Source organism: Macrobrachium nipponense, chromosome 21 (genome assembly GCF_015104395.2).
Source record: "Macrobrachium nipponense isolate FS-2020 chromosome 21, ASM1510439v2, whole genome shotgun sequence".
Lineage (NCBI taxonomy): Eukaryota > Metazoa > Arthropoda > Malacostraca > Decapoda > Palaemonidae > Macrobrachium > Macrobrachium nipponense.
Genome location: NC_087212.1, coordinates 43,220,429 through 43,242,504, shown reverse-complemented (window position 1 = coordinate 43,242,504; position 22,076 = coordinate 43,220,429). Strand labels below are relative to the sequence as shown.

Genomic DNA, 22,076 nt, shown 5'->3' with positions numbered 1-22,076 from the left:
TTGGACGAGTCAAAGTTGACCGAAGGTTGATATTTTGGCACTTATCGTTATTTATATGAAAATATTTTAAAACGGATAAAAGCTACAACCATGGTTTTTTTTGTATTCTACATGAAACTGTGCACATTTCCATATATAATACTTTATGTAATGGCTAATATAAAACGGTGGAAACATTACGACAATCGGACGAAAAAATTTCAAGATTTTTTCGGAAGAGTTATCACGCGGACGTAAGGAAAAAGTTTTTTCATAAATTCACTATAAATCGAAATATTGTGCTAGAGACTTTCAATTTGTTGTAAAACGAAGGTAAATGATGGAATATTACTAGAATATAGGAGTTTTAGTTTACAATTGTGTTATTCGACCGTTTTGGTAGAGTCAAAGTTGACCGACGAAATTTTGGCACTTATTGTTATTTATATGAAAATATTTCAAAACTGATAAAAGCTACAACCATGGGTTGTTTTTAGATGTATTCTACATGAAATTGCACACATTTTCATATATAAAACTCTATGTAACGGCTAATATAAAATGGTGCAAAAATTATGTCAAAGTCACAAAATAATTTCTGAGATGTGTCCCTGATGCTTTTTAGTGCAAGAAGAAAGAAATTCGCGGTTGCGCGCCTGGGTAATGATTGTAAACAAAACAACAGCTTGATCCGTGAACTCCCAGCATCCCTCAAGGTGCGTGATTCAAAAGTTTTCGCCAAGTAGGCCTATAACTATTTTTCCGCAAATTTAAAAAAAAAACTTTTTTGTGTCGACGTTTCGTACGTCGATTCGGCACCCAACAGACAATTTTCGTCAACGTTTAATACATCCAATCGGCGTTTAAGGGTTAAGTAATTCCTATTGTAAAGGACCGACATTTTGTATATTGTGTAAGAAAAAATTGTCATTTGTTCCAATACAATATATAAATCTTCAGTCCTTTACATGAAGAAGACTCAATGATTGGAGGGAGGAATCTGGGCGAGTCTCTTTGAACTGACTGGGGTTCTCCACACCAAGGATACTCCTCCAGGTCAAAAGAGTGAGGAGTACCCTGCCTCTTGCCATACTGATTGGAGTGTAGGAACTGCGAGATCAAATGCCAGACCTCTGGACCTTTTCAAATGAGTGAGGACTCGTAACACATTCGAAAAAAGGCTGGGAAGAATCTTAAAGAGTCAGAGGCATTAAGGCAAAGACCCAAAATAGGGTTTGTCTTATTGCCAGTATCTCCTTCCTCCCCTTGCTAGAGAAATGAGCAGGATTGCTTCTATAATTGTAGAAAGGAAAATAGAATGATGCTTGATGTGTAGACATACCGCATCAGACGCCAGTTCCAGCAAGTGTAGATTCAAGAACTATTCTCCATCTGAAGGAAGAGAAGTAGAGGGACAAGGAAGGAGGAGGAGGAGGAGGAGAGGCCAACCACTCTCACAATCCCCCTCACTACCTGTCCTGTTAAAGGAGCTTGGTAAGAAAACAATTTGTTGAGCAACCACCAAACGTCCAAGGAAAATAGATTCCAAAGACTTGTGGGCAAGACCTGAAGTTAGAAAGACATAAATGTGATTTCTGTTTCCAGACAGACAGATTCCTCTGGAATGAGAGGGATGGACTAAGCCACTGGATCTTAACCCTAATAAACAGAAGATACTAAATGACTCATTCTGGATTCCTCTTGCTATGTTTTGTCCTTAAACCCATAAGGACATCATCTGGGACTGAAGTCGCTCAGAAGTTCTGCAGTGTTCGCATAGGACCCACCTCTGATTTTGAGGCATCTAAGGTAGGACTTCAGCAACAGCAACAACAAGAAGTCCCCTGAACAAGAGCAGTCCAGAATTATTCATTTTGTATCCTGTCTATTAGGCTTAAGATCCAATTTGTACTGAGAAGAAGAAGAAGAAGAAGAAGAACCCTGAGCAAGAGGAGTCCAGAATTATTAATTTCGTGTCCTGTGTCTATTAGGCTTTAGATCCAATTTGTACTGCATTTTGTATGTACATATAATACATTCAATCTCACAAATACGTTTTTACCATAAATCTCCAATTTGACATTTTAATGGCCAATTTGAGTACAAAAGAAAAGTCAGTAATAAGAAGAATAGAAAAACTTCTTTACAAAATAAACACAGCTGAAATAGCCATTATTTTCAATAAAACCTCTAGTAATGAAGGTCTTCTTCCAACAAATAATAATGATGATAATAATCATGAGATGAACCAGCTGGGAAGAGGGAGAACATCAAATGGATTATGGGTTTGTATCGTAAAAATCATTATTTCATAAAAAATCTTGTCTGACAATAAATTCATCACTCATGCAGCCTGAAATGTAATACAGAAGGAAGACCAACATGGTAGGGTCTGTGAAATGTTGGGGAAAATGATAGGCCAGGAACTTGTCTCTAAATCTACTCAGGTTATATGAGTAAGAACAAATCTTTACCATAGGTAAAATAATATCCTCATATTACTGTAGGCATTCTATAATACTCCAAAACATAAATGGGATATAGAAACAAGTTCCACCTACACATCATTAAGGGTGCCATAAATGAAGAGATGATAATGACAGCTATGAAGAAATGATTATTCACATATATATATATATCCATAATAGGTAAAGTACTGCTTATCTTTAAGCTACATTCATGACATAAAAATTAGAAAATGTAGAATAACACCTAATTCAAAATTCCATTAAACAGTCTTTTATAATAATGTTACAATTCAAACCTTAAAATACATGGAAGGGGCTCTGATTTCATGAATAAAACTTAAGACATTTCACCATCCATTACATACTTATAAGTGCTATGGATAACTTGCTTTAATAAAGAAAGTCAAATACAGAACAACTAAGCAAAAAGAAAAAATTCCACTACTCATCAAAAACCATTCAATGACATGAGGTAGAGGAAAGAGAGCTCAGCAAGATATTTGCTCTTCCAGGTGGCCAAAAAAACAAAATAAAATAAAATAAAATAAATAAAAGATAAAAGTGAATGGCGACAAAAGGAAAGGAGAGTGAAGGACATTCCCCCACTCAACTGCCATAACCACCCATCAATGACCTATTACTATGTTCACCAACTGTTACATCTTGCACTAAGGGCGCTCCTATAATGAAAGTGATGGTTTGTATTTCAATTGGAAGAAATTTTGAATCCATCCCCATTTTAATTATCCTAAGTATTCATTACATTATCAGTTTACAATTTCATATCACATTAATCCCACCTCCTTAAGAGTTTGCACTGAATAAATTACTAGAAGAATACAATGCATGCAAGAATAACATGAAGTCTTTACCTATCACTTGCAGACTGTGCATTAAACGTGCGTTCTATAACTGTAGTCCAATGCAAACCCCTAATAATGAATGTGTTTGGACGCGGTCTTTCAGTCTTCAAAATCTGGCATCTCTGGAAAAATAAATAATTTTACATTAGTATTCATGGTTTTGCAATCCTTACCATCTTTAAAAAATGGGATTTTTACAAAATGAAATTTTATGTATACTTACCAAGTGACTACATAGCTGTAGTTTCACTATCCGCAGCAGCTAGATTTTGAAATTTGCGGTAGCTCTATTTTGTTTTGGTTAGGCAACTCCCCGCCACCACCAGCAGAAACGTGGAACCAACCAAGTACATACACAAGACAGTTGTTTTATGCCCTGTCTTCCATGTGAGGGGAGGAGGGAGGGCTATGGGTATGTAATCACTTGGTAAGTATATATAAAATTTAATTTTGTTATAAAAATATCATTTTTATGTATGCATCTTACCAAAGGATTACATAGCTGAATCCCACATTGTAGGTGGGATACATTGATATACACGTTTACAAATCCTTTAAGGGGTGAGATGCACAAATGGAAAAAATATTGCTAGCATTTGGTTGAAATGCTTGTTGGTTCCTTACCTGTTAAGAGAGGCACACAGACAATTACTGCCTCTGGATGGCACTCATCTTCACTTGTAGAGATGTGTCGGTATAGCCAGGGGTCATCTTCTACTACAGTGGGATCCGTTGCAGCTAAGGAAAGTCCGTGGCAAGCAAGGATACACAAAACAATGCCCCTGCCAGGGCTCAGTAACAAAACACATAAACACCAGACTAACACCCAACCATTAAAAAGGACTGGTCGGTACTCCAAGTAACTAATAACCCCAGGCTTCCCTTGTGACTCGACAACCATCAAGGGGAAGAGAACAAAGGGTAGGAAGAAAAGACTTTTATACACCCTAACCCAACACCTTGCCAGCCACTAAAAACAGACCTAAGGTACTGCAATTTTCATAAATGGTCTCATTACCACGTAAGCAATGGGACGCAAACACTGACTTGCACTTCCAATATGTCACTTAAACTACTGACACCAGAAAGAGGTTAAGTTTAAAAGAGACAAGTAGTGTCAGCTATCAATTCACAAGCTTTCACTTCCATAGTATTAGGGTCAGATTCATCAATCTGCGAGTGAGCTTCCATTATGAGGTCCCTCAGAAAAAATGCCAACGCGTTTTTGGAAAGGGGCCGTGATGGGGTTTTAACTGATAGCCACAGATGATCAGAATTGCCACAAATCTTCTTTGTATGATGAAGATAATACTTTAAGGCTCTGACTAGACATAGGGTCCATTCCTCTTCTTCTGGGCCTATCAAATCTGAAAGATTTTTAATTGTGAAGGACCAAGGCTATGGGTCAGAAGGCAACTCATTTTTTGCTAGGAAACCTAGAGTAAAAGAACACACAACATTACCTTGAGAAAAGCCTTCCTTTTTATCCATAGCATGTATGGTTCACTTAATTAGTAATAAAGTTTTCCTTGTGAGGTCTCTGAAAAATACAGAATTAAGCTCAAAACATGGCTCTGAGAGCCATTCAAGTACCACATCCAGGTTCCAAGATAAAGCTTTACTCTTCTTCTGCTTTGTCATGTCAAAAGATCTTATGAGATCTGAAAGGTCTTGGTTGGCAGAGGGTTCAATACAGACTTCAGCATAGTCTTGTATCTTTTAATAGTTGATGTGGACAAGCCCCTTGAGGATCTCAAATACAGCAAAAAATCTGCAATTTCTGCTATAGACATTTTAGTATAAGAGATGTTATTTCTCCTACACCAGGACCGAAAGACTGCCCACTTTGCTTGATATACATTACTGGATGATTGTCTTCTGCCATGTGCAATAGCTTTTGCAGTTGGGCTTGAAAAGCCTTTCGCTCTAGGAGTCTCCTGACATTCTGAATGCGGTCAGAGCGAAAGTGGACAGCAATAGGTAATACCGTCAGAAATGGGGGTTATCTGAGCAGACTGACCTTTTGTGGTAACTGTCTTGGAAAGTCTGTAATTCCAAGAGATCCGGAAACCACTCCTGAGCCAGCCAGTAAGGAGCAATTAGCGTTATCTTGAGGTTCTGATAAGATCTGAACTTGTTGACCTCTCTCACCATCCTGAACGGAGGAAAGACATACGAGTCCTTGTCTGACCAGTTTATCAACATTGATTCTGTTGCCCATGCGAGAGGATCTGGGGCTGGTGAGCAGTAAAGGAGAAGGCAATGATTCTTGGCTGTGGCAAAAAAAGTCCAGTACTGGTTTGCCCCACAACTTCCAAAGGTCGAGGCACACTAGAGGATCTAGCATCCACTCTGTGGGGAAAACTTGCCTTCAGCCACTCAGTTTGTTCACCAACACATTGAATTTGCCTTGAATAAAGTTCGTTAAAATCAATGTACAATTCTGATGTGCCATAAAAACAGGTCTCTTGCTGCCTCACACAGAGTGAAGGAGTAGGTAACCCCAGTTATCTTATACAAGCAGTCCCCGGTTATAGGTGGACTCAATTAATAGAGATTCAATTTTATGGAGCTTGTCTAGTGCCTTAAAATCAGCAATTTATGGTGCCATAACGCGCCAAGTTTCAGTTATCAGCGCCATAAGGTACCAATAATAGAGTTATGGCACCATAGCATACATAGCAGAGGCACCATTAACCGAAAACTTGGCACCATAAGCGCCACAAATCGCCTTGTGCTGTCCAATGGACTGCTATTACTTTCTTGCTGACCTCTGTAGAGAGGGCTTTCAATCCACAGTGCATGGCTATTAATTCCTTCACACTTACGTGCCAGCTCTTTTGTTCCACAGTCCAAAATCCTGAGACTTCCTTGTCTCCCAAGAGAACTCCCCAACCTAGGTCTGTGGCATCTTAATAAAACACTAGGTTGGGGCCTCTGAGAAAAGAGAGATTTCCCTCCTGAAAGTCTTGCTCTTGAAATCCACCATACAAGGTCCTCCTTTATCTCTGCTGTTACTGGGAACACAAACTAATCTGGATGCTTCTTCCAATTCCAGTTGATTCTGAGGAAAAATTGCAGGTCTCTCATTTGCAACCAACCCAGAGTTACATATTGTTCCATGGATGAGAGAGCCCCAGAAGACTCATCCAATACTTCACTGAACAAGACTGAAGGAAGAGAAACATGAAGTTTTCATAATAAAACTAATACAGTATTGTAATAGTTACCTGAACACCTGAATTAGCGCTGGTCAGTAACCAGGGCTAATTCAGGTGTTCAGGGAGTGTATAGCAATTTCTCTATTTTCTGAAGGCAGACGTTAATCCTTTTTGGGTGACAGAAAAGCCGGAAAAGCTAGAGTTGATCCTCATCCCCAAATATACAGGGTGTTTCAAAATTAGAGCCCCCTTCCCCCCCCCCCCCTCTACAGCATAAACTAAAATTGATATGGAAAAAAACAAAATTAATTCAGAACAGGTATTCAACTCACAATATACAGCATTATAACTTCTCTTTTTTCCCCTTTTTGTTTAAAGTTCAAGCGCCAATTTACGTAAAGACTTTCTTGGTCTACCCATTGCCTCAGCCATGATGTCTTTTGACTCCTGAGAAAGGACCAGGCCTTCCAAGATTCTCACTCTTTTCGCGATGACAGTCATATGGATTTTTGTTCCAGTTTCTTTTAACAAAGTATTTATCTATTTTAATGTATTTAGCTATCCAGGAACATGAAATGAAGGATGCCCCACCATCCCTGGCCTCTCTGAAGGTTATAGCCCAGATTCGGTCAATCCATCTGACTTCCTCCGAGTCGTTAGCCATAGCTGTATCTAACTCCGTCACTCAGTCTAAAAATACAAGAAATGTAAAATGAAAAACAGCTTAATAGAAATGATATTGTAATGATACAATTAAGTTTGTTCATACTTACCTGGCAGATATATTTAATCAAGTACCCACCCACCTCCCCTCAGGAGACAGTGGAAATAAAAATTATGAATAGAAAATGGGAATGATTCCTGATACCCGCCTCCCAGCGGCGGGAATGGGTACTAACCACCTGACTCCCACTACGTGTGTCGTAAGTTTTTTAATTTCTGTCGGACTTCGGAAAATACAGCTATATATATATCTGCCAGGTAAGTATGAACAAACTTAATTGTATCATTACAATATCATTTTGTTCATGAAACTTACCTGTCAGATATATATATAGCTGAATCCCACCTTTGGTGGTGGGAGTAGACAGAATAGAAGATTTTAGGAAACATATATATGCAGATAAATGATATCTTGATTCCTTACCTGTTAGCATAGCTGACTTCGTGGTTACTGCCGCGTAAGTCTGCTTGTGCTACTAGAGTTGCCAGCGAGGTAGAGACCTATATAGCTGGTGCACTCAAGATGATCTGTCAACGGGGGCGTGACCACGATGTGACTAGACCATTGACCATACAATGAGGGCAACGAAGTAAAACCCACCTGGCCTAGTCTACCAAAGGTATTCCACTAAACTAGACTAAAGAAGGGAGATCCGCCTCGGGCGGTCAACCCCACAACCAAAAAACATACACCATTAAAAGCTCACCTAACCACTAAAGGAAAGGATGAGTGCTACCTCCTGCCCCCAAAACAGTGTCGGCAGCGACGTATGGTCCAAGCGACGAGCAATGTTCGTATGTCGCTTTCACCTCCCGCAGGTAGTGTGAAGCGAACACCGAGTTGCTCCGCCAATATGTGACACTCAAAATGTCACTGAGTGCCATATTTCTGTGAAAGGCTATCGAGGTCGAAATAGCCCTCACCTCGTGGGCATTCACTTTTAAAAGCTTCATGTCACTATCACTACATGTGGAATGAGCTTCCTTAATGGTGTCTCTCAAGAAGAAAGAAAGCGCGTTCTTTGACATGGGAAGATCAGGCTTCTTAACAGAGCACCACAAGTTGCCCGAAGGTCCTCTACAGTCCTTCGTTCTGTCTAAATAGAATTTGAGAGCCCTGACAGGGCACAGGACTCTCTCTGGCTCACTACCCACGATCTCTGTCAAACCCTTGATTTCAAATGTCTTGGGCCAAGGGTTGGACGGGTTTTCGTTCTTTGCTAAGAACATAGGGCTTAAAGAACAAACAGCATCAGAGTTCTTAAACCCAACATGCTTGCTTATAGCCTGGATCTCACTAACTCTCTTCGCCGTCGCCAGAGCAGTTAGAAAAAGTGTCTTCCTTGTAAGGTTTCTAAGCGAAGCTAAGTTGAGAGGTTCAAAATTACTGGACATCAAAAACTTTAGAACAATGTCTAAGTTCCAAGAAGGAACTCTTGGTTGAGGTACCTTCGAAGTCTCGAAAGACTTCAGAAGATCATGAAGGTCTCTGTTATTGGCTAAGTCCAGTCCTCTATGCCTAAAGACTACAGAAAGCACACTTCTGTAGCCTTTTATCGTAGGCACCGCTAAGCGAACTTCATTCCTCAAGTAGAGAAGGAAGTCTGTGATCTGGCTCACAGAGGTAGAGTGGAGGAAATGCCTTTCTTCCTGCACCAGCTCCGAAAAACAGCCCACTTGGATTGGTATACGGCAATAGAAGAAGGTCTCCTTGCCGTTGCGATTGCTTTCGCCACAGGTCTTGAAAAACCCCTCGCTCTGGCCAACTTCTGGATAGTCTGAACGCAGTCAGACTCAGAGCGGGGAGGTTTTTGTGATACCTCTCGAAGTGGGGCTGTTTGAGTAGATCTATCCTTGGAGGCAGAGTCCTCGGAAAGTCTACTATAAAAGACATGACCTCTGTGAACCAGTCGGTCGCTGGCCAGAAGGGGGCGATGAGAGTCATCCTCGTTCCCTCTGATGCCGCGAATTTCCTTATTACTTCCCCTAGGACCTTGAACGGGGGAAACGCATATACGTCTAGTCCCGTCCAGTCTCAAAGAAGGGCGTCTACTGCTACTGCTCCTGGGTCTAGAACTGGTGAGCAGTACAGCGGGAGTCTCGTTGTCCTGGAAGTTGCGAAGATGTCTACGTGAGGACATCCCCATAACTTCACAACCTCTGGCATACTTCCTGATGAAGGGTCCACTCCGTCGGCAGAAGTTGACCTTGTCGACTGAGCAGATCTGCACGGACGTTTTCTTTTCTACCCCTGATATGAATCTCGTCAGGATAGAGACGTCGTGTGCCTTCGCCCATAACAGGATCTCCTTTGCAAGGAAGAACAGGGATCGAGAGTGGGTTCCTCCCTGTTTCTTGAGGTATGCCAGGGCTGTGGTGTTGTCCGAGTTGATCTGCACCACATTGCCGGAGACTTCGTTCTGAAAGAACTGGAGCGCCAGATGAACTGCTGCCAGCTCCTTGAGGTTTATGTGCCAGGACACCTGTTCCCCTCTCCAGGTGCCTGACACTTCCTCCCCCCCCAGTGTTGCTCCCCACCCCGCGGAAGACGCGTCGGAAAACAACACTAGGTCGGGTTCTGAAGCTTGAGGGAAAGACCCTCTGCGAGCTTCAAAGGGTCGGTCCACCATCTTAGATGTTCCTTTACCTCTTCTGATAACACCAGAATCGAATCAAAGTGTTTTGGTGCTTCCAATTGTCCGCAAGGAAGAATGAAGAGGTCTGAGGTGCAACCTCCCTAGGGAAACAAACTTCTCCAGTGAGGAAATGGTCCCCAGCAGACTCATCCATTCCCTCACCGAGCATGATTCCTTCCCCAGAAAGGTTGACACTTTGCTTAGGCAATCTAGTGTCGCCCCTGGGACGGAAAAGCCCGAAAAGCCACTGAGTCCATCTGAATCCCCAGATAGACTAAAGACTGAGAAGGGGTCAGATGTGACTTTTTGAGGTTCACCAGAAGCCCCAGGGACTTCGTTAACGACAAGGTCGTGTGAAGGTCCTCCAGACACCGGTCTTTCGAGGAGGCTCGTACGAGCCAGTCGTCCAGGTAGAGAGAGATCCTGACTTTGGAAAGATGAAGCCACCTCGCAATGTTCTTCATCAGTAGGGTGAATACCATGGGAGCAGTGCTGAGTCCAAAGCAGAGAGCCCTGAATTGAAACACTTTTCCTTTCAGGACAAACCGCAGGTATTTCCTGGACTGGGGGTGGATGGGGACGTGGAAATACGCGTCCTGGAGATCTAGTGAAGCCATCCAATCCCCCGGTCTTAAGGCTCCCATCACTGACTGAGGTGTCTCCATCTTGAACCTCTGCTTGATGACAAAGAGGTTCAGGTTGCTGACATCGAGTACCGGTCGCCATTCCCCCGACTGCTTTGGCACCAGGAACAGTCTGTTGTAAAATCCGGGGGAATTCAGGTCGGAGACCTGTTCTACGGCGTGTTTCACGATCATCTGATCTAACAGATCGTAAAGCACTTGTTGCTTTACTCCCCGATAAGAAGGAGACATGTCCCTGGGTGTCGTAGACAGCGGGGGTGGTTTCAGGAACGGGATCCGGTAACCCTTCTTTAAGATGTCCAAGGACCATTTGTCCGCACCTCTCTCTTCCCAGGCTTGCGCAAAAAACTGAAGCCTGGCTCCAACCGGTGACTGAAGGACTTCTGCTTCACTTCTTGTTCTTGGCAAGCGCAGTGGCTCTGCCTCTGGAAGTGCCTCTTCCTCGAGGGGCTGGTCTCGAGGAAGAACTACCTCGAAAGGGCTTCGATTTCTTGAGAATCGAAACTCCCGAGGACGAAGGAACCGCAGGTCTCCTTGAAGATTGTGCGAGGAGATCTTGCGTGGCCTTCTCCTATAGGCTGGTAGCAATGTCTTTTACCATAGCCTGGGGGAAGAGATGATCCAAAAAAGGAGCGAAGAGCAAATCTGCTTTTTGTGACGGAGAGACAGATTTAGCTGTAAAATTGCAAAACAGGGATCTCTTCTTCAAGAGCCCTGTGCAAAAGTGAGCTGTAAGCTCCTCCGAACCATCTCTGACGGCCTTGTCCATACACGACATTACGCTGGACAGCTCCCCCAGACTAATCGAGTCGGAACTCCTAGACTTGGCATCCAGAACTCCCAAACACCAATCTAGAAAGTTGAAGACCTCTAACGTCCGAAAGAGGCCTTTAAGGTGGTAGTCCATTTCCGTAGCAGACCAGGAAACTTTCGAAGAGGACAGGTGAGACCTCCTCGAGGCATCCACAATGCTAGCGAAGTCTCCTTGAGCTGACGAGGGAAGTCTAATACCTACGTCTTCTCCCGTTTCATACCAAATGCCAGCCTTCCCACTAAGTCTCGAAGGTGGCAGGGCAAAAGAAGTCTTTCCCTGAGACTTCCTTTTCTCCATCCAGTCATGGACCTTACGAAGAGCCCTCTTAGTTGAAAGGGACTTCTTCATTCTGACAAATGCCGAGACTTTGTTGATCTTGGAAGAAGAAAGTTGTGAAGGAGGAGAGCGAGGAGCTTCCGGGTGAAACGTATCTCCAAACTCTGATTGAAGAAGGCGGGTCAATACCTGGTAGTCGGAAGAGACTGCCGCCAAAGGTTTCTCATCATCCACTTCAACCGAAGCGTCGCTAACCTCTGCTTCCGACACAGGTGAAGTTGGAGGAAATAAGGCTGGACTAAGACTATCTGGTCTAAGTTTCCAAGAGGCGCTTTGCTGTGAAGTGGAAGGCAAAGCTTACTCCTTAATAGAAACTCCGGTCGTATCTCTAAGACCCGAAGTAACTTGCAAAGTCTCATCAAAAACAGGTGGGAGACGACGAAAATCCACATCTTCGTCCACCCGAGCGTCCGCTGGCGCACACCTGGCGTCCGCTGGCGCACACCTGGCGTCCACTGGCGCACGCCTGGCTGCAACTAGCGCGGGATTGGCGTCCACTCGCGCGCTGCTGGCGTCCGCTGGCGCACGCTTGGCGTCCACTGGCGTGCGAATGACATTTACTAAAGCGCGCTTAACATCTCGCGCGCGCTCTGCTTCCGCTGGTGCACTCTTAGATGCCACTGGCGTTCGCTTGGCTTCCGACCGAGCGTCAGGATCCTGAACTTGCACCGAAGCGTTCACGCAAGTATCGAGCTCTCGCACCGCAAGCTTACGAGCGGGTAATACCGCTTCATGCGCAGAGCGAGCAAAATCCTCTTCACGTCCTCCAGAGAGCCGCTGGGGAGTCGCACGAACTCTAGCAGGCGAAGAAAGTGGAGAGATAGACGAGCGAGGAGAGGGAGAGGGAGACCTTCTAGATCTCTTCACAGGCAGACGGTCATCCTTTCTCCTGGGACGTGGTTGCGTCCCTTTCTTAGAAAGAGCATCAGCAAGTTGTTGCTGCAAAGAGCGCAGGATCTTCTCAGTAGGAGAGGATTCCTTGTCAGGTGACGGGCTGATCCTGTGAGAAGACGAGGGGCGAGGGGACGCCTTCTTCCTTCTCCCAGAAACTGCCGTAGCACGCGCTCGAGAGCGACTGGGGCGCTCAACAAAGTCATCATCCGATGACTCCTTACGTTTCTTCTGTGGCGGGAAGGCTGCGAACACACTCTCAGGTGATGATCGCCTCTCGAGAGCCAAAACTGGACGTGAAGCGTCACGATCACCAACGCTCCTTTTCAGCGGGCGTGAAACAGAATGAGAGCTCCACCCCTTGTGCGGGGAGGAAGCCTCTGAAGAAGAGAAACACTCTTTCAGGAGACGTGCACGCGCACGCTCCTTGGCAGTCTGTGTAACGTCAACAGATACTGCCGAAGGCACGTCAGATCGGTGGGCGTTCCCCGTAACCCTCCTGCGGCTTTCGACATGCCCTCTCCCTGAAACCTGGGAGTCCGGCAGCGGTCTAGGCCTAGAGGCGAAATGGGGCCGATCTGACGCACCCTCCACCAACGAAGGAGCACTGTCACTGCACTTTGCACCTTCACTTTTGCCTTCTAAGGCGAGCACTTTAGATTCTAAATTACGAATCGACTCTAGGATAAGTGTAAGGGTATTACCCTCCACAGACACTGTTCCAGGGCCCGAAGGCAACACTACAGGGTTAGGAGTAGTGATTAAAGGAGGGTTAGAAGGAGAAACATGAACTTCCTGACGTTTACCTGAAACGCTCCTGGAGGAAGACCTCCTTAACCTATCCCGTTCAAGCTTACGCAGATAGGACTCATACGCTCTCCATCCAGAATCAGAAAGACACTCACATTCCTTGCAGCGACTTTCATACATACAATCATGCTCTCTGCAACTCTTACACAAAGTATGAGGGTCTACTGATGCTTTCAGTAGCCTACCTCGACAATCACTCTTGGTACAAAACCTGGCGCTAGCCGAACTAGAACCAGACATCTTATTTAAAGAGAAATCAAGCCAAAATCAATCAAATCCACAATTAACGTGTGCCTAGCCACCGATCCAAAAGTCAAGATACCAAAAAATCAAAAAGGGGTACTTATAGTAGCCAAGTTTCCTAAATTCAAGACGGAGGTGCTGAAAACTGTGTTTACAACACCGGCGACAGAAAAATTATGAATAGAAAATGGGAATGATTCCCGATACCCGCCTCCCAGCGGCGGGAATGGGTACTAACCACCTGACTCCCACTACGTGTGTCGTAAGTTTTTTAATTTCTGTCGGACTTCGGAAAATACAGCTATATATATATCTGACAGGTAAGTTTCATGAACAAAACTTAAGATAATGTACTTGGGGATAGGCTATGGCAGAAAACATAACTTTCCATTTGTTCTGTGGAGGGGGGACTCTAATTTCGAAATGCCCGGTAATATCTTTTGAGAAGGGACTAAACAAGACTTTCCTAAACTTATTAGAAGACCCAGTTCTTGGGCCAATGCCAGGGTTTTCTACAGGTCCTCCATACATTTCTACTTTGTCTGAGGAGAACACGCCAGGTGTCAAGGTAGAGAGAGATCTTCACACCTACTAGGTGTAGCCATTTTGCCACGGGGCCTAGGACACAGGTAAATACCTGGGGAGCTGTGGAAAAGCTGAAGCACAGAGCTCTGAACTGGTAAATTCTGTTCTGGAAAACAAATCTCAGGAACTATCTTCCACTATCTTCATCCGATAAGCTAGCGAAAGGACAAAAGAGAAGAGGGAAAAACACAAAGAACAAACCTCTGAACTTCCCCTTGGTAATTTCCAGTGTAAGCGTAAATTTCAGATGAGTACAATAATAACCCGAATTTACGCAAAGTTAGTTTCTAGACCCCCTCACACAAAGGGAAGTTTTGCATAAGTTTGGCATGGTCTCTAAATATGCTAATAAATGCTTACTTCTAGTTTGAACACTAAATATGGCCCTAATCATGCTCCCAAAATATGAAGCTCACTTTTAAATTAAATTAAAGTTAATGTAATTTTATTTAAAAGTTAGCTTAATACATTACTCATTAAAATAGAAATAAATGGTTGGTAAAAATATAGGAGTGCGTACATACGTACAACATAGTTCTCTCTTCTTTCCCCCTATTTATTTAAAATACTATCACGAATTTTGTAATTACAGTTATATTATTATTATTATTTTGGGAGAAGACCCTCTTTTAAACAAATTCTGTTGAATAAAATGGCAGAATTCAGCGAATTAATCTTATACTATATTGTCTTTTCTATTTTTCTTATTACTCGCTTTTCTGGCTCAGCGATACTTTGCAATAATTGGCCAATATTGATATTGGGGATAATGCTGAAAGTGGTGTCTTATTCAGAACAGGCTTTATTAATCAGACTGGTATTAACAGTATATTGGTATTATCAGATTACTGGTATATGGGAAGGCATTCCTCTGGTCCAGATCAAGCAGGGGTCGTCTCTGGTATTCAGCTGGTATTAATGCTGGTGCAGCTCTGGATCAGCGCGACATTTCAACCTTCTCATAGGTCATCTTGGCTGGTCAGCAGTAGAAGTGAAGAGATGGTGTCTGCATGCCGGTATTTATAGCGGTTCGAATCCTAGAACTGCGTTCTCATTGGTCGAGCTGGTCTGGGGCGAAGTCTGCAAGGGCAAAAACAGAGGTTGAAGGAGTAGACTGTCTTGGACGCCTGACGGACTGAGTTAACAGATCCATCGCAGACTTCTTTGGCATGTCTGAAAGAATACCCTTAACAGTTACTTTCAAGAAGAGGTGTGTCTTATCCAACGGGGCTAAAAGAAGAGTTGACTTCTGTGTCGTTGATAACTCTTTTGAAGTAAAAGAACACCAGGGCTCCCTCTTTTTCAACACTCCCATTGAAAAGAGAGGGGCGAGCTCTAATGAGCTGTCTCTTACAGCTCTGCTGGCAAACGACAGGACACCCTACTCATCAGAGGCAAGGTCTTCAGTGAGAACTGGGCAGTCTTCAATTTTTTTTGCAAAGCCCATTCAGCCCAATCAAAAAACTAAAAACCTCAAACACCTTAAAAATAATTTCTAATACGGTGGTCAAGTTCAGGAGAGGAAAACGTGACTTTTGCAAAAGAGAAGGCTGATCTGCAATTAGAGCCTACCAAGCAGAGATGTCCCCTTGGCAAAAGGCAGAGACCCAAAGAAGGAGCTTCTACAGTTGTATACTTCATTTTCATAAGCTTACTGGGAGGAAAAGCAAATGTAGCTTTGCCTTCCTCTTAGAGGCGAGCCAGTCATGCACTTTGCAAAGAGCTTTCTTAGAGGAAGAGGAAAGGACTAACTTAGGCAGTCTGGTGCACTTCACAGAATGCTTCCTTATCAGGAAGGCAGAAGCTGGAGAAGTTGGCATAGCAGGAACATAGAAGTCTGGAAAGGTGTCCAGTAGAAACTTCAAAAGTGTGGAATATGCAGAGATCAAGGATAGTTTCTTATCCTTGGTTTCAGGAACTGTAGCAGTTCTATTCAGAAAGCCCATAAGCTCTGCTAACTGACGCTTGAGGGGAGCTAATGAAATATCCTCTTGTATGGAAGAAAGAGGAGGACGAACAGTAGGAGTATGGTGTCCAGGTCATTGGTGGGCACTCGAAGTGCTGAGTGATCAGAAGCTGGCGCAAGGTGCTCAGAATCTGTCGCCGAGTGCTCATAAGTGTATGTATGTTGTGAGAATGCGGCCGCTTGACGTTCGTGGGCAGTCGGGCACTTGCGGGATGAAACTGGCTGCTCAGGACCATCTCCCTACCTATGACAAGTAAGACAAGCAGACTGTTCCTGAAAACTGGAGGAAGGTTGTGGGCTAACATCTCTGTACCTCTTAACTGCAAAAGGGGAGGAAACAGCAGGCTCCGTATGTCTCTCGAGAGTGTGCGACAAAGCAGGATGATACAGGTGCTTCTTGTCCTGACTGGAAGAAGCAAATTCACACGAATGCCTTTCCGGTGGCATATGGTTGAGGTCTGAAGACAAACAGGCTCGACAGAGGGGATGACTGCCCATGGGCAAACTTCACCAGCCTCCCTTGGACCTCTGGTATATCTTCTCAACAGTGAAGGGGAGCGGGACAGGGATCTTTGTCTTGGAGCACCTCCTCAACATTCACAACACTCACTTCTTACTCCATTTTTAATAAGTACACTTTTCTCCAGAAGAGATTTAATAGCAGACCCCATTTCAATGAGGGTATTAGATAGATATCCAAACTTTAGATCAAACCTTGATTCAAGGCCGGCAATGGCGTGGAGGGTAGAATCATGGGAACCTGCATCAGGAGTAGGTGGTAATATAGGCCTCAGGATGTGAGGAGGAGGAGGAGGAGCAGGAGTAGAAACAGAATCATCTATTAAGATAGGTAAAGGAGTAGAATCTGAACTAACCCTGTTTTCAGCCCTAAGGGTTGCCTTCCTCTTTCTATCTCTTTCGAGTTAATGTAAATCTACATGAGACTTCAGTTTTCCATTGTTACATTTATTGACCGTCTCGTCTCCCCAGCAGTATTTAAGGTATTTTATTTCTAAAAGAAGCAGCCATATTCACCCAAATATCAGCTGATTTTAGGCGGGAAACCAAAGCACGCCAGCCAGAGACAGGGATTTCCTGTTAGAAGGGGAAAAATAAAGACTTCTCAGCCTTAAGGACGTATCCCAAAAGGGAAGGGTGTAGGTAGCCTGGTACTTATTAGGCCTACGTCTTAAGCTCTTTTTCCTGTGAACCCTCTGCTGGCTGTATGTTCTGTTTCCAGGATTGCCCTACTCTTGGGGGGTTAAGCTGACCCCCAACACCTGTGCTACACACCTGCCTTCGATCTCAAGTCTCCCAGCCACGAGCCTTCCAACTTAGGCCTAACGAGGTGTAATTTACTCTAGAGGGAAAGGTCGCCAGAAAACTCAGTTAATTACTTTACATCTATTTATTTACAAGAGGCCGTTTACTGGCCTGGAGAAAGAGTAAATGCAGCTGGTCCACACGTGGGGACCAATATATCTCTCACAAGGGGATAGCTGGCTAAAAATGAGGTTCCCGTAAAAGCTGGCTTTCAAAATCTTGCGGTAATGCAACACTTGCGGGGCGAAGACTTGGACACGTGACTCAGGGAATCTGGAAAAGATCCCAGATTAGACAAGATAAAAAAAAAGGACTTCTTGCACAAGTCGATTATTCAGTTTCTCTAACACTGGGGAAAAGGAACTCCTAGTGTTTAACTGAGGTATGCAATGACTTCATTTGTCTGGGACGATCACACAAGGGAAGCATGCGGCCACAAGGCAGTGAGAGGAACAAAGGGATATTCCTTTGAATCAGAAGTTTGAATTGTGAAAATGGGGAGTAAATAGACACTAGGAGGTAAGGAACTGGCAATATGCTGTTTCACAAGACGTACATGGATGCCATGATCAGTGGACCTTTGTAGAAATGCGGCATCAGCTTTGTCTCAGGTCTGGGCGCGCCAGCGTTACTGGCACGCCCAGACCTGAGACAAAGCTGATGCCACATTTCTAAAAAGGTCCACTGATCATGGCATCCATGTACATCTTGTGAAACAGCATATTGCCAGTTCCTTACCTCCTAGTGTCTATTTACTCCCCATTTTCACAATTCAAACTTCTGATTCAAAGGAATATCCCTTTGTTCCTCTCACTGCCTTGTGGCCGCATGCTTCCCTTGTGTGATCGTCCCAGACAAATGAAGTCATTGCATACCTCAGTTAAACACTAGGAGTTCCTTTTCCCCAGTGTTAGAGAAACTGAATAATCGTAACTTGTGCAAGAAGTCCTTTTTTTTTTTTATCTTGTCTAATCTGGGATCTTTTCCAGATTCCCTGAGTCACATGTCCAAGTCTTCGCCCCGCAAGTGTTGCATTACCGCAAGATTTTGAAAGCCAGCTTTTACGGGAACCTCATTTTTAGCCAGCTATCCCCTTGTGAGAGATATATTGGTCCCCACGTGTGGACCAGCTGCATTTACTCTTTCTCCAGGCCAGTAAACGGCCTCTTGTAAATATATAGATGTAAAGTAATTAGCCGAGTTTTCTGGCGACCTTTCCCTCTAGAGTAAATTACACTATAAATCCTTTTAAAGGTAAGTTCAATTAATTTATTCTGCTTTTTCCCTCAACTAATTCACGTTTACGTATTTGAGCCCCTTAAGGCCAGGTTTAAAACGTAGCACCATTTCTTATCCTCCCATTCTTAACACTCTGGGCACGTTTAGTGAGAGAATCTTAAGTAAACTTTGTTAGCCTAGATTTCCAACCCTCAGAACAGCAACAAACACTAAATGAGCTAGTATCTGACATGTAAATTTGAAGAAAACTACTAAAGTCAACCACAAAAGATAATCACCTGATGAAAGAAAGCAACAACAAAAATCTTGAAAACTTCACCAAATATCAGCAAACAACCATCTGAAAAACCAATGAAGTAGCTACAGAAAACTCCCAATGTTTGTTGGCCACCAGCAGGAAACTAATTGAGCTCTTTGCCTAGTTTGTTTCCCCAAATCCAAGATAGTGAGTGAGACCTGTTCACCTAATCGAAAGAAGCGCCACAGCGCAAATTTTCTATTTTTAAGCTGTCGTAGGTTAGGAACCAATAGCTACGTAATTACTTGGTAAGTTACTTATATTAAATTACAATTGTATCTCAATACCCTTCTGTACAAATCATCCTCTGTTAGAACCTCTTGTAACCAGGGGTCTCTACAATTTCTCTGTTTCCTACAAGGAAGTAGTGGAGGCAAGCCTTTCAAGGGATGAAAGTCAGCATAAGAGATTACTGCAGAAGCAGAAGTGTCCACAAGGACCAATATTGGTGTAGAGGTCTTGCCCATAGCCAAGTGTTCTGGAGAGCCAAAAGGGATGGTTCTCCCATTAACCCATGTGAAGAAGGACACACAGCTTTCAGCAACACCTTCACTTTCTAAAAGTGCCTTTGGGCAGTTGGCAAAGCAGGAGTAGATGGGATGACAAAGGAAGAAGGGTTAGTGGCCATAGCAGGCACTGTTTACCCTCCCATACTAGGAAGAGTAAGCAGGCCAGTTAATGTTCAACCCCTTCATCCCTCCTTGAACTGAGCCAGGGGAATGTCCAGATACTCTCCTAGAAACGGAAAAAAAAGTGTCACATCAGAGAGAGACAACATAAGCACCTCTTTAGGACAACTTTGTCTTTGACATAATCATCTACCACTGGGCATGAGAGCAATCAATACACTTAAACAAGGTTCAGAACCAGAATAAAATCCTGATCCCTAAACAGCAAACAAAAAGAACAAGGCTCTACATAAACAAAAAATGCACACAATTACATTCTTACTGAGAACAAATAATATACTGTCTGCTAGGAGATTCTGCCATCATCATTTGAATTACTAGTACAACAAAATTAAAAAAACAAAACCAACTTAACCAAGAGAGTCAGAATAAAAAGAGAAAACCAAATAAAAGAAAATCAATGCCTCAACAAACATGATTCTAATAAGTTCAATAACAGCAAAAATGATGTTTTTATTGTAAAACTAATATTGTAATACCTACCTGAACACCTGAATAAGCCCTGGTAAGTGACCAGGGCTTATTCAGGTGTTCAGGGGGTGTATTGCAATACATCTTTACGGCATCAGAGCCAAAGAAAACTTGAAATCAAACAATCACCTGAATAGGCAGTCCTCACCTCACTTAATTGCTACTAGACATCAGCTTTTGCCCAAAGACAATCAGATAATCTCTTGCTAAAGATACACCTATATAAAAGAATATGGTTTGTATTCTCAGAAGAACAAAGGCAGAAAAATTACACAAAAATTATTTCTGGTTATGATATCTCCATTCTTTTTGCTTTTCATATGCACATCTCTATTTAGTATTTAGGCTGGTTTCAAAATCTTAATATTATTTATTCCAAAATTATTTCTTAAGGGGTCTCCTGGCATTTTATCAAGCACTGAGATACAAAATACCACAACAAACCTGTTATTTACCCTAGTTCCAACTACCAAGCAGAATAACTACATGGTTCATGGCAGTATAATTTTCTTATTGTTTACTAAGCATCAAAATTGTTACTTTTAGGATTAGTTTGACCTCTGCCAGTTTCATCAAATACAGTGAATTGAGTTATTACCAGGTCACTGACATTCTAAACTATACTAAACATCAAGTTTCCTTACCACCACAACAGTAGCAAGGATTATGAAATGAAATTAAGTCACCAAAATCAAGGGCAAATTGATGAACTTATATTAATGAAATATCTAAAGTAGAAAATACTCTCACCTTGACAGTAAAATTATTTAGAGGGTCTGAGAGATCATGTTCTGGTTTTGTTTTGAATCCCAACAATGTTCCATTTTCAAGCAAGTAGAAATACCGCTGTCTCCAGTTCTTGATGTGTTCACCTCTTTTGTTAAGCCAGCCTTCTTTTACAATGGCTGGCTTTGCTTCTCCTCCCGCTTCACCCATTATGCCTGCAAACAGAAATGACAATGCTTGATACAACTAGGTCTTCTTAATACAATCTGAAGTTCACTACAACAACTTCATCCCTTCATGCTTCCTTGGGCAAACTGATGCCAGACATGAAATCGCATACAATCTCAACAGTGCCTTACATTGAATATCTTACTATATGTTAATTACATATCAAGCATTATTTTTATAAATTCCTCACCATCTCTTCCTAGTAGAATATACATATAAACATAAGTGGTACTTTTTCATTTGCTATAGAATGGAATATGTGATTTAGGCACAAGGCCAAGCACTGGGACCTACAGTCATTCAGCACTTTGATGACAATGAATGAAAATGGAAACATAATACGTAATGAATTTAATGGGAATGATATAAGTAATGAGTTTAATGGAAATTATATAAATGATAAGTTTAAAATAGATACCCTAATGATCTATGTTTAAAACAGTAAAATCAAGAAATTTCATTTCTATTGGAATTAAAAGCTGCCATAAATAAGATAAAAAAAAATTATATCACCTGTTAATGTGCATGGGTGTACGTTTCACTGGGCTCAAGACATGAGGCAAAAAGTCCAACAAGAAAACCTAGCAACTGCTTATATGGAGTGGGGCAGCATATGACTTCATATGTCAAGTTGCTTGCCGAAACGTCACATCTAACCAGCCTTTGAAGAACTCAAACAACAATTACAGTTATGTGAACCAACAAGGAAACTCACAAATTATGCAAGTCAAACTTGGCTTCACAATACTCTCTGGTCTGTGGACAACTGGTGTGTGTTCTGAAGACTGGTTCGCACAAATAATGATGTTGAGGGGTGACAGATGCATAAACACACGCACCAATAAACACAACCGGTCATTATACCTTCTCATCCCACTTCTCCACAGAGAAGCCACAATGGTTAACCTACAATTACAGTTAGTTGCTGAGCATGTCTTAAAATCATGGACAAAAAAGGGAAACCAGTAGATAAGCAAGTCAAT

At 42.8% G+C, this 22,076-nt stretch overlaps 1 protein-coding gene across 3 annotated transcripts in view; it reads right to left on the bottom strand.

The window, feature by feature from the left end:
- The window catches only part of LOC135197973 (RAC-alpha serine/threonine-protein kinase-like), a 174,109-nt gene that overhangs the window by 114,372 nt on the left and 37,661 nt on the right, over positions 1–22,076 (bottom strand). For all 3 annotated transcript variants that reach the window (XM_064225286.1, XM_064225287.1, XM_064225288.1), the window contains exons 2-3: positions 20,890–21,080; positions 3,320–3,432 (exon numbers count right to left, since the gene is read on the bottom strand). In XM_064225286.1, coding sequence (XP_064081356.1) covers positions 3,320–3,432; positions 20,890–21,075 — 299 coding nt within the window. In that variant the 5' untranslated portion in view covers positions 21,076–21,080. The remainder of the gene's footprint in view (positions 1–3,319; positions 3,433–20,889; positions 21,081–22,076) is intronic.